Source organism: Lynx rufus, unplaced genomic scaffold (genome assembly GCF_022079265.1).
Source record: "Lynx rufus isolate CCGP_SWC_20201006 ecotype Redwood Valley unplaced genomic scaffold, mLynRuf1.p SCAF_6, whole genome shotgun sequence".
Classification (NCBI taxonomy): Eukaryota; Metazoa; Chordata; class Mammalia; order Carnivora; family Felidae; genus Lynx; species Lynx rufus.
This window is the reverse complement of record NW_025814878.1, coordinates 11,226,176-11,238,678: the sequence shown is the minus strand read 5'-3', so window position 1 is coordinate 11,238,678 and position 12,503 is coordinate 11,226,176. Positions and strand designations below refer to the sequence as shown.

Sequence of the window (12,503 nt, the reverse complement as noted above, 5' to 3'; positions counted from 1 at the left end):
GGGATTCTCTGTATCCCTCTCTCTCTGCCCTTCCCCCATGTGCACTCTCTCAAAAATAAGCAAACATTTAAAATAATAAATAAATAAAAGCAACAAGTTGATAGTGCCCCAAGCTCGAGCTTGGCCCACCTGTGGGGCAATTCTTTGCCAGGTCAACCACATGTGGGCATGGGAACAGAAAGGTCATGGACAATTGGGACAAAACAGCCCTGCTGAGGAATCGTGATCGCGATGGAGAAGAGACCCAGAGGGACTGAGAGAGCCTCTACGGACCCCGGGGGAGAGAGCAGGTGACTTCCAGTGGGCTCTGTCTCCAGGACTGGGTGTCCTTTGCTTTGGTACGGTGTGCCCATGACGGCAAGCCCCGCTGGGCTTAGGCTATTTGGACTGGCTTTCTGCCAGTCACCCCAGCCCCCCCCCGCCATGCCAGGACCCCCTGTGCCACCACGTACCGATCGTTGACAAAGGAGAACATGAGCAGCCTCTGCTCGATGAACCACTTCCACTCGGGGTTCTCGCTCTGGAGGTCGCGGTAGTTGTCGTTGGAGACGATGACACCGTCCTGCTCGTAGGCCACCTTCACAATGTAGCGGTCGTCGTAGCAGACCACCCGCTTGCCGTTCACCTTGCGGGACGGGGTATACACGAGCACCGCCTGCCTCTCCAGCTCCTCCAGCACGTGCTGCTCTGGGGGCCACAGGGCGGGCGGGAGACAGGATGTAGCGGCTTACTGGGTGGGACCCCCACCCCTAAAACCATTCTCAGATCGCCCAGCATGTGGGGCAGCTCAGGGATCCTCTCTGAGCCAACTCCTCCTCCCCCACCCCATGGCCCAGCCTGGCACATGAGCAGGGAGGTCAAGAGAAATTTGCCAGCAGCTTGGGGTCAACAGGGCTCTTGGCTTCTGTCCCGAGAATGATACCCTACGAGGGGGAGTCACTTTAGAAAGGAGAGCAAAGCCATAGCTCTTGTCCTTTTGATGGTCACACACCATAATACCCCTACCACAGCAGACACGAGAGGCCTTCTGGAGAAAGACATTCATAGTTTAACTGGAATCCTGGCAAAGCCTTAGAAGTTACTAGGAGACTTGCATCCAACTGGAAGGCTCCTGCCTGAGCCCGTAGCTCAGAGCCACTGTCTATCTTCCCCCATGGTACAGGAATCTGCTTGGGACACCCTTAGGACAGAGCACACCGTAACACAGCTCTGAGGGACACAAGGATGTACTAGGGAGAGTCTGGGATTCAGACCCTACGCCTGGGTTCTGGTCTCAGCTGTGGCTCCTCCCTCTCTGAACACCAGATTTTGCAACTAGTATAAAATGAGGTTAACAATTCCTCCTTCTGTCTCAGTGTCTGTGAGTACACTGGATAAGCTCGCGTGGGCGACAGCTTAGTATGCGGACTGGTGAGGAGGTGAACACCTGATACGCCACAAGGTCTCTTACAGGAGCTAAAACCCACATTCCCGGGAAGTCTACTCTTTGATCCTAGTTTTGCCTTTGGAGGCAGGCGAAAGAAAATCCCTTCTACTGTAACAGTTACTCAGAACTTGGAAGAACTTTAGCATATTCTTCACTGTCTCTTCCCTCAAATCTACATCCTTTCCTATATGACTTTTTGAAAGTCCACAATGCACATAAGGGCACCAAGGATAACTTTTAAAGCCACCTACGCAGCACTCCCATAGAGAACTACAACGTGGCCGTGCTTTTGAGGTCCCCGGCGCCCCTCCCACTTTGCACGTCTGCTGCCCCTTTGACGTAGCCCAATTTTTAGACTTCATGTTTACAGTTCCCTTCCTTTCGTTTTTTTTTTTTTTTAATTTAATGTTTTATTTAGTTTTGAGAGAGAAAGAGAGAGACAGAGCATGAGCAGGAGAGGGACAGAGCACAAGTTGGGGGAGGGACAGAGAGAGAGGGAGACACAGAACCCGAAGCAGGCTCCAGGCTCCGAGCTGTCAGCACAGAGCCCGATGCGGGGCTTGAACCCACTGACTGCGAGGTTATGACCTGAGCTGAAGTCGGACACTTAACCATCTGAGCCACCCAGGCGCCCCTCCTTTCATTTTTAATTTTTTTTTTTAATGTTTATTTTTGAGACAGAGACAGAGCATGAACGGGGGAGGGGCAGAGAGAGGGAGACACAGAATCTGAAACAGGCTCCAGGCTCTGAGCTACATTTTTAAAAATACGTATGTATGCATCGTCCCAAAAGGACTATTTTTCACGCGATTAGGAACCTCTAGACTTTACACACATGGAATCGTACTGTGCATATTCTTGCGCGCTTACTTTCTTCCTGTAACATCGTGTTGGAGAGGTTCGGCCACGTCCCTGTGTTCCCCACTGTCAGTTCTGCGCGTCAGTCTCCGGGGACAGGAGTACAAGGACTTCTCTAGGGAGTAACTCTAAGAGTGATATTGCTGAGTGGTAGGGAAAGGCACTTTCCAAGACAGTGCTGGATTGGTCTCCAAAGCAGTTTCTATCAGCTGACTACCCAACACGGCATTCAAGAAGACCGTGTCAGGGCTTGGCTTTTCAGGTTTCTGAATTTTTGCCAATCTGGTGGGTGTACAGTGCCCTCTTATTGTGGTTTTCTTTTGCATTTCTTTGGGCACTAACGAGATTGAGCGTCTTTTCATACGTTTATTGGCCATTTATGTCTTCTCTTCTGTGAAAGGCCCATTCATGCTTTAGTTCATCTTTCTGTTGGCCCTTTGTCTTTGTCTTATTAATTTGGAGAAGCTCTCTATAGATTCTGGACAGTAATCCTTCATCAGGAATGTGTGATCGCCTCTCCCAGTTTAAGGCTTGTCTTTTCATTTTTTGGTTTTTGTGGTATCCACTAATGAACAGAAGCTTTTATTTTAATGCAGTCAAATTTATGAATCTTTCCCCTGAAGCTTTGCACTGTTGTGACTTGTTTTAAAATTCCTTCCCTACCCCAAAGTGATTTCCCTACCCTTTACCCATACTATATTTTTAAAAAAATTTTTTTTAACGTTTATTTATTTTTGAGACAGAGAGAGACAGAGCATGAACGGGGGAGGGGCAGAGAGAGAGGGAGACACAGAATCGGAAGCAGGCTCCAGGCTCTGAGCCATCAGCCCAGAGCCCAACGCGGGGCTCGAACTCACGGACCGCGAGATCGTGACCTGAGCTGAAGTCAGATGCCCAGCCGACTGAGCCACCCAGGCGCCCCTACCCATACTATAGTTAAATATTACACAACTGTTGAGAGCCGCCATTCTCCATGTTCAGACTGTAAAGAATAATTTAGGGTAAGCAGTTCATGGTGGAGAACTGAACACAAGTATTTATCCCTGCCTCCCTCTCATAATCCTATTGAAATGGCAGTAAAGAAGTACAAAACGGGGAGGGGATCCATAATCACATTAGACCACATGGGCCAGGGAACAGCAGCAAACCCAGGAAACCATACTGATCCCCCGGCACGTAGGGAGCCATAGCCCAGAACGTGGGTAGAAGGCTGAAGTGGATGTGAGGCCATCCTTCCTGCAAAGGCCCAGAGTGTTCAGCGGGCCTGTGGGGAGGAAGTGGGAAGTCTGCGGAAGTCAGGGTTAACTACCTGAAGGGCTACTCCTGGGGCAGGTGCATCTACCCTTTCCCTACCCTTACTGCTATAAGGAAAGTGAGATATCACTAGGAAGGAGGAGGTTCCCATGTGGCCTTTGACCTCCTGGAGTGAAGCCATCATGTGGCACTTTGCACTGTGCACCTGCCTGCCCCACGCAGGGTCTGCCCAAGTGAAATCTGCCGGTCTACACTGACGGTCAGTCAGCCCTGCCACTCTGGGAGAGATCCACGTACTAGGAGAGAAGATGCAAGGAAATCACATAGAGGTGTATCTAACCGATCTGGCTCTTTGTTTGCAAATCAAAACTGACGACCAAACAAGTACTAGACCTTTGAGAAGACTTCACAGCACCCCCCCCCACACACACACCCACACACACTCACACACACTCATATACACACACACGCAAACACACCCCCAAACTCCCACACCTACACACACCTACACATACACACCCCACACACACCTACACACACACACACACACACACACCCCCCACAGAAATGAACAAAGGGAACTGACCCAAGAAAAAATAAATAGGATTCACAGAACTTAAAGAGAACTTTTTAAAGTCTGTATTACTATAGAAATAATTAAAGATATTTCATCCCTAAGACAAGGATATATATTTTTTAATGTTTATTTATTTTTGAGAAAGAGAGAGACAGAGACAGAGCGTGAGTAGGGGAGGGGCAGAAAGAGAGGGGGACACAGAATCCGAAGCAGGCTCCAGGCTCCGAGCTGTCAGCACAGAGCCTGATGCGGGGCTCAAACTTACACACTGCAAAATCATGACCTGAGCCAAAGTTGGACGCTTAACAGACTGAGCCACCCAGGCACCCCAAGATTATCTTTTTTTTTTAATTTGAGAGAGAGAGAGCATGCACATGCGATTGGTGGAAGTGGCAGAGGGACAGAGAGAGAGAATCTTAAGCAGGTTCCATGCTCAGCATGGAGCCCGATGCAGGGCTCGGTCCCACAACCCTGGGATCGTGACCTGAGCCAAAATCAAGAGTCGGAGGCTCAACTGACTGAGCCACGCCAGTGCCCCAACAAGAATATCATTTTATTTAAAAAATAAAGACAGAGAATCTGAAAGAGAAGAAGCAGCAATTAGAAACCATCGGTAGAACTAAAAACAACACCAAAAACTTTTGGTTAAAAGGCTGAAAGAAAAAATCAAAGATGGAGAGCCTGAGTGGCTCAGTCAGGTAAGCATCTGACTTTGGCTCAGGTCATGATCTCTCGGTTCATGAGTTCAAGCCCCACGTCAGGCTCTGTGTTGACAACTGGATCCTGGAGCCTGCTTCAGATTCTGCGTCTCCCCCTGTCTCTGCTCCTCTCATGCTCTGTCTCTGCCTCTTGACAATAAATAAATGTTAAAAAGATTTTTTAAAAAATCAAAGAAATCTCCCAGAATCGCCAGGAGGTCAGCCCCACCATCACTGAAGAAACAATGCCAACAGTGGCTTAGTGTCTGACTTGTAGTAATGAGAAAGCCAAACAAAAACAAACAAACAACACCCTGTTTATTTAAACCACCTGCTCTATTATTTGTAGCTTAAAATATTCCTAGCTGATATAAGAATTAAAAATAAAGAATTCCCGGGGCGCCTGGGTGGCGCAGTCGGTTAAGCGTCCGACTTCAGCTCAGGTCACGATCTCGCGGTCCGTGAGTTCGAGCCCCGCGTCGGGCTCTGGGCTGATGGCTCAGAGCCTGGAGCCTGTTTCCGATTCTGTGTCTCCCTCTCTCTCTGCCCCTCCTCCGTTCATGCTCTGTCTCTCTCTGTCCCAAAAATAAATAAACGTTGAAAAAAATAAAATAAAAAATAAAGAATTCCCTGGGCCTTAGTTTTCTTTTTTTTAATTATTATTATTATTTTTTAAATCAGTTTGTTTTATGGTCAATGAGTTTAACATTTATTTATTGTTAGGAGACAGAGAAAGACCGAGCACTGGGAGGGGCAGAGAGAGGGAGAGACATAACCTGAAGCAGGCTCCAGGATCTGAGCTGTCAGCACAGAGCCTGACGTGGGGCTCAAACCCATGAACCTCAAGATCATGACCTGAGCCAAAGTCAGATGCATAACCGACCGAGCCACCCAAGTACCCTTCCTTTTTTTTTTTTTTTTTTTTAATGAAGAGATTGGACAACGTATAAAGTAAATAAATATCATTGAGCCAAATGAATGTCTCTTTCAGATCCTATATTCTGTTAGGGGCGGGATGCAGATCCTATCTCTGCAGAATGTTAAAATTTGTATGACAACAATCATTTGGGGGACTTAATCATTCACACTAGAAGACAAAATAAGTAGTTTATTCATCTATTCAACAACTATTTATTGAGCACCTACTATGTCCCAACTATATACTGAGCACCTATGCTAGGTGCTAGGGCTATGGCAGTGAATATTCATAGTTAGTGTTCCCATGGAGCTTATAGTGTGGTGACAAACACAGACATTATTGGGGCGCCTGGGTGGCGCAGTCGGTTGAGCGTCTGACTTCAGCCAGGTCACGATCTCGCGGTCCGTGAGTTCGAGCCCCGCGTCGGGCTCTGGGCTGATGGCTCGGAGCCTGGAGCCTGCTTCCGATTCTGTGTCTCCCTCTCTCTCTGCCCCTCCCCCGTTCATGCTCTGTCTCTCTCTGTCCCAAAAATAAATAAAAACGTTGAAAAAAAAAAATTCAAACACAGACATTATCAAACAAATAGCTAATTGACTGTAATTGCCACGAGAACTACCGAGGAAAGGTGTAGAGTACCTCTTGAGCATATATCTGCTCCAGCATACCTCTAATAGGAGTATCAGATCTTGGTGGGTCTTTCCTCCAGGATGGAACAAAAACTTTGATGTAGGCGTGTCCTCTGTCCCTGAACCAGTCTACAGCCAGCTGGATTCCCCGGCAAGAGAAGGCTTCTTTATTTCCATGGCTACGATGGGAAAACAAAGAAATCTGTAGAGTCACGGAAGAGGTTTCTGAAGAGTGATTTCCCCTGGGAATATCCTGAATCACAGGCTCATAATCAAAGGGAATCAGGCAAATCTGCATTTGAAAAATAGTTCATTCTCGGCAAAAAATGGATCCTTTAACTGGCACCATGCGGCTTGCGATAGTATGTGTATAGAGGGTCTTGGGCTCCTGGGGAAGTGCACCCCAAGGATTAGTAGACACGATCCCCTTTTTCCCTGCAGCTATAAGGATCAACATAAGACGGAGGAGAGTAGCCATCTGCAGAATACTCTTATCCTAAGAGAGGGCTGTCTGTGTATGTGTTATGGGGCTTCCCAAGGAAGGAGGCCAAGGTGCCCCAGAAATTCCACTGAAGCATCAGGAAGTAGAGAGCAGTGGGAGAGAAGGCCCAAGACCAGGCAGGGCCTGGTGTGCCTTACTGAAGACTCTTTTTTTTTTTTTCTTTTTAATTTAATTTAATTTATTTTGAGAGAGAGAGAGAGAGAGTGCAAGCAGGGGAGGGGCAGAGAGAAAGGCAGAGAGAGAGAATCCCAAGCCGGCTCTGCACTGTCAGTGTGGAACCCAGTGTGGGGCTCGAACCCACAAACTGTGAGATCATGACCTGAGCCAAAACCAAGGGTCTGAGGCTTAACCAACTGAGCCACCCAGGTGGCCCAAACTCTTCTCCTAAAAGGAATGAGAAGCCATAGCAGGATTTGAAGACGGGGGGTATATGTGCTGTGCTGTGATACGATCCAATGTATGTTTCTAAAAGCTCAATCTGGCAACGCAGAGGACAGTAAATTGGAAGGGAGCAAGGTGGGGGTGAGATACCCAGTTAAGAAGCTGTCACTGGGGCGCCTGGGTGGCGCAGTCGGTTAAGCGTCCGACTTCAGCCAGGTCACGATCTCGCGGTCCGGGAGTTCGAGCCCCGCGTCAGGCTCTGGGCTGATGGCTCGGAGCCTGGAGCCTGTTTCCGATTCTGTGTCTCCCTCTCTCTCTGCCCCTCCCCCGTTCATGCTGTCTCTCTCTGTCCCAAAAATAAATAAACGTTGAAAAAAAAAATTAAAAAAAAAAAAAAAAGAAGCTGTCACTGTCATCAAAGCAAAACTGGATGGTGACTGGGACCGAGTGGGTGGTGGTGGATAAGGGAGAAGGGTAGGTGAACCTAAGAGATATCTGGAAGGGAGAATCTCCAGAATGTGGTGACTGGTTGGATCCAGGGCGATAGAGAAGAAGGCATTGAGGAGGCTTCCAGATCTCTGGCTCTTGTGTGGCTGGTGGGCTCCTCCTTGAGACGGGGAGTCCTGGGGGAGGACAGGGTGTAGAGGGAAAGACCGCGGGTTTTGTCATGGACACATACTGAGCTGGAGGAGCCCCTGTAGGTGGACATGCTGAGTTCCAGAAGAGAGTTCTGGGTGACGAAACGCGTAGGGCATCTGTGCTTACACAGCACTGGAAGCCAGAGAATTGCCTGATTCCCGGGAGGGAGTGAGGGGCCCGGGAGACAGGTCTGGGGGAGCTCTGGAACTCAGAGCTGGTTTCGGCAGGGGTGGGGCAATCTCACAGGAGAGACGGAAAGGATCTCTCAGGCCAATAGGAAGCAAACCAGGAGTGCCACGCTGTGGAAGCCATGGGAAGGAGGCATCCGGGTGCTGCTCGAGGAACCCACGAAGCCTGAAAACATCCCTGAGGACGAGTCTGTGCAGGTCAGTGGTGTTTGGCCGGCGAAGGAGACGAGCGGATAGACGAGATCATGAGATCGCAGAATCAGTCGGACTTCACCCCGGGTGCGATACCGCCTGGCCTCTGCTTCCGGCCCAGCCACACGCCCGGCCTGCAGCACTTTGTCCTGGCCAGCCACCTTCCCCGCTCCCACCGCAGGACCTTTGAACCAGCTGTTTCTTCTCCTCTCAGCCCGGTCCACGACTCCTTCTCCTGCGGATCTCAGCTTCATCTCTACTTCCTCAGGAAAGCATCCCTGCCCTCTGGTCCCCCTCCGATTCCCCTATTACGAGTCCTCACGGCACATGCTGCTTCTGCCTGGCCCTAATCTCAGCCAAATGATTACACACACCTATGGGATGAACAGGTCTCCCCCTCTTTAACTCACAAGCTCCTTTTGCTCTCCATTGAATTCCCAGCAGCCACATGGCGCCTGATCATCGGTAAGGGGACAGTAAAAATGTGTTGAATGCATGAAGGGCTGAGAAGACACAGGTCCTGTGAGCCACCGGAGGGGGAACAGCCCAGGCAAGGGGGAAGAACCGGGTGGAAAGACAACGCTAAAGGCTCACTGTGTCTAGGGACCAAAAAGACAGCAGAGTGACTGGGGCAGGGGGAGGGAGCAAAGGGGAGAGTTGAGAGTTCACAGAGAGCCCAGGGCACCATGACAGCCTCTGTTGAGAAGCCTGGCCCACAGCAGCCGGCCCACCGCCCACGTCCAGACAAGGACGACACTAAATTTCCATGCTGTGCTTTCTCTTGTGTGTGTGGCCTCTCCTGCTATTTTCTCAGAGGGGATCAGGATAGGCCCAGGTTTGTAAAGAGAAGAAGGCAGGCTTTGGAAACACCAGTCAATAGTCTTGAAAGTCAGGCTTTGTGGACATACACGAGAACTCTAAATTGCTCTGACTCCAGTAACGTATCGGGAACCAGGCCTTGAGTCCTACACCCGTAGTGTCTTCCAGTTTAGAGAAAATAGTCCTTGGGCCCCTGAGGCCAAGCTGTGAGGGTTATGCAAACAGTAAGGAGAAAATATCAATGTCTGTGGTGCAAAGAAAGGAAGTGGAACCGGTCCCTCTGCCCCAGAGGAAGATGAAGAAAGAAAGGAGAGGGAGGGAGAAAGAGGAGGGCGTTCACAGGGTCCTTGCCCCTGCATCCCCCACCCCTGCTTCACCCACCAGCCAGAAGGGGAGGAGAAAGTATAGAAACATCAGGATGGGTGTGAAGAGGAGGCCAAAGGTCGGTCTCCCAGCACAGTGTTGGCAGGTCACAAGGCTCTTGGAGATCCTGGGTGCAGCAGGGCACAGTGTCCACAGAGCTGCACGGCTGCCTCGGAGGAAGGGGGCAGATAGGTGAGCTGGAAGCATCACCCTGGATCCCTCGCATGCCCCCAGGCCCAGGAGACTGTCGGAGGCCTAAGGAGGGACAAAGAGGCCCCTGTGAGGGGGGTAGGGCTGTAAGCCAGCACGGATCCCAAAAAGACCAATGACCCTCCTACGTTGACCATTCTGGAAGCTAAGCCAGGTCAGACTAGCTGCTCCGTAGCAGAGCCCCGTGAGGGTCCCAGACCCCCCTCTCCCAGCCAACATCAGGTCTCAAAGCCCCCAGATGCCATTTGGGAGAGGAGCGGGGGAGAGAGAGGAAACATGAACCCCAAGTCATCCAGAAGGCAGGAGACACCAAGACATCACACACTGGTAAGTTTAGGTTTGCCGCTCGCCGCGACCTGAACAAGTAGGGAAGAGACTGTATCTGTCTGAGAAAATAAGGTCTATTTTCTGCGCACACTGGAGCAGGAATATGAACAACTGATGATACCCCACCCCACCCCCACTCCCAAACATGCCTCTGTCAGCGGTGACAAGTCTGTCCTCCGTTCTCAAGCAAACATCTCACCACCACCCTTCTTTTAAAAATGGCTTCTTAGGGAGTCTGGTTAAGCCTCTGATTCTCGATTTCGGCTCAGATCATGATCTCACAGTTCATGGGTTTGAGCCCCGTGTTGGGCTCTACGTTGACAGCTCAAAGCCTGCTTGGGATTCTCTCTCTGCTCCCAACCCCACTTATACTGTAAACAAACAAACAAACAAACAAACAAACTTTAAAAAAAATGGTTTCTTGAGTGCTCTCTTTCCTGTGACCACACATCTGTTTCTGTGACTACACACCTTTGCTGGGTGTGTGGGTGGAGGGAGCATGTTCGGTGATGAGGCTGAACCCAATTCACAGGTTCTGGTGACGATGGTCAGGACCACAGCCTGAAGTGGCCCTGGCTGGGGGCTTGTAGAGGGGAAGGGATTGGCAGTTCAGCAGTTCAGGAAGAGAAAAACTGAGGAATGGTGCTACTATGAGCTTCATGCAGCAAAATCCAGTCCCATGGCCTCTCTGACCCCAGACTCCAAGATGGCAGCCCCTCAGCCAAGAGTTTCCAAAGGGCAGTAAATACAATTAAGACCAGAAGAAGCTGGAACAAACATACATCGGCCCATAGCCCTCCTTCCCTCCCTAAGCAGTGCTCTCCTCTCCAGCTTTGACTCCAGGCAAGGGAAGTCAGGGGCTGACCCCTAGAATCACTAAACTGATGTCTCTGGAATGGAGGGTTTTCATTCAGGTCTATTGTTTTGCAGGACCGGATTCCCACACGCTCTACCCCAACCTCTCTTCTGAGCCTTCTGGTCTCTTTTGAGATGTGAGGATTGTTACCGTTCGATCCTTGCCACATTTTTTTTTTTTTTTTTTTTTTTACCAAACTTTGAGGTTGGTAAAAACCTCATAACCCCATTATGGCTGCCATATTTCTGACCACAGAGAGCCCTGGGCCATGGCAGGATTGAAGCCACACTCAGGGACCACCTTCTCACCACGGAGGGGTCTGTCCCTAGTTGTCTGCAGAGCTCCCAGTCAGGCAAGAAAGCACTCGAGGTCACCCTGGGTCCACACCCCTCGGCATACAGGGGTAAATGCATAAGCCCAAAGCATTTATTTATCTGTGCATCCCTCCACTTACTCAACGTCAATTTACGAACATCTTCAGTGAGGCTCTGTGCTGGGTCCTCAGAGACATACCTTGTTCCTGCTTCTTGGAGCTCATTTTTAATATTTGTAGAGTCCCATGTCCCAGGCCACTTTGCATTTTGCGCTTCAATCATTGCAACGAGCCCCCGAGGAAGTGACCTTCTTCTGACCGCACCCTTGAGGAAACTAAAGCGAAGATAGGTGCCCACCTGGCTCGTCCAGGGGCAGATCTCAGAGCCTGATCTGTTGGGTTGCAAACTTCTCCTCCCCCATCTCTTATTCCATTTATTCCTGCCCCTCCCTGGTCTCTCCCCTGACACCCAGACAGGTTAAGTCATCTGCTGTTAAAATGCTGGAGTTTGGGAAGGGCCCTTAGGGCTTCTTAACAGTCACTGTGAACCAGCTCATCACCGAGAGCTGAGAGCCAGGCCCTGGGAAAAGGAGACAGAAGCGGTAGGTTTTGGATAAAGGGAGGGTGGTAAGGGGAAGTGGGTTGGTGCCCGAGGCAAACTTGGCCTGCGGGACAATTACGCCTGGGGCGCCCACAGTCGGCATGGCCATTTGCAGCAAGTGGACCAAGTACATTGAGTGGACCATCACTGTATCGTTGACTATTGCCCAGGAGATGTCTGCAGAAGTTAGCGACCTGCAGAACGGTGCCCGGGGGAGCAAGGTGGTGCTTGTGGGGGCGGGGAGGAAAGGAAAAGATGCTTCCTTCAGAGCAGGAGGTGCAAAGCACACCCCTCTTTCCACTCTGTTTCTTTTTGGGGGTTACATTGCAAATACTCGGAGTTTTATCCCTTTCTTTCACCAAGAGATCTCTCCCCAGCTCAGGGCAGGGGGGAGACAGAGAGGGTGTGACTTCATCGCAGACAGGGAGAAACAGGTGCAGACCGAAGTAGGAGCCCAAAGCCAGCATTGGCCAGAGTCCACTCAGGGACTCAGGAGGAGGTTTGACCCCCAGCCCAGGAATGCCTCCTCCACGAACAGCCCACAGAAGGGGGCTAATGAGACGCCCCCGTCCCATTGCAGGCCTGAGCTCCTGTCACTGAAGGTTGGTTACTCCAGAATAAGCCAGATTCCGTTGAAGTTTCTGAGAGCTTAGAAATGTAAATGACGACCCAGACAAAAGGCCCTCGCATGCCAACATGGGGACTCGTTTAAGTAAAACCCTTGTCTGGGGCAGCAAGAGGATGTGAAATTATC

General features: G+C 50.3%; 1 protein-coding gene across 1 annotated transcript in view; it reads right to left on the bottom strand.

Annotated features, from left to right (window-relative positions):
• ZC3H12D (zinc finger CCCH-type containing 12D) overlaps positions 1 to 12,503 on the bottom strand; it is a 32,764-nt gene that overhangs the window by 6,256 nt on the left and 14,005 nt on the right. The window contains exons 3-4 of the mRNA XM_047101657.1: positions 6,398 to 6,537; positions 453 to 687 (exon numbers count right to left, since the gene is read on the bottom strand). Coding sequence (XP_046957613.1) covers positions 453 to 687; positions 6,398 to 6,537 — 375 coding nt within the window. The remainder of the gene's footprint in view (positions 1 to 452; positions 688 to 6,397; positions 6,538 to 12,503) is intronic.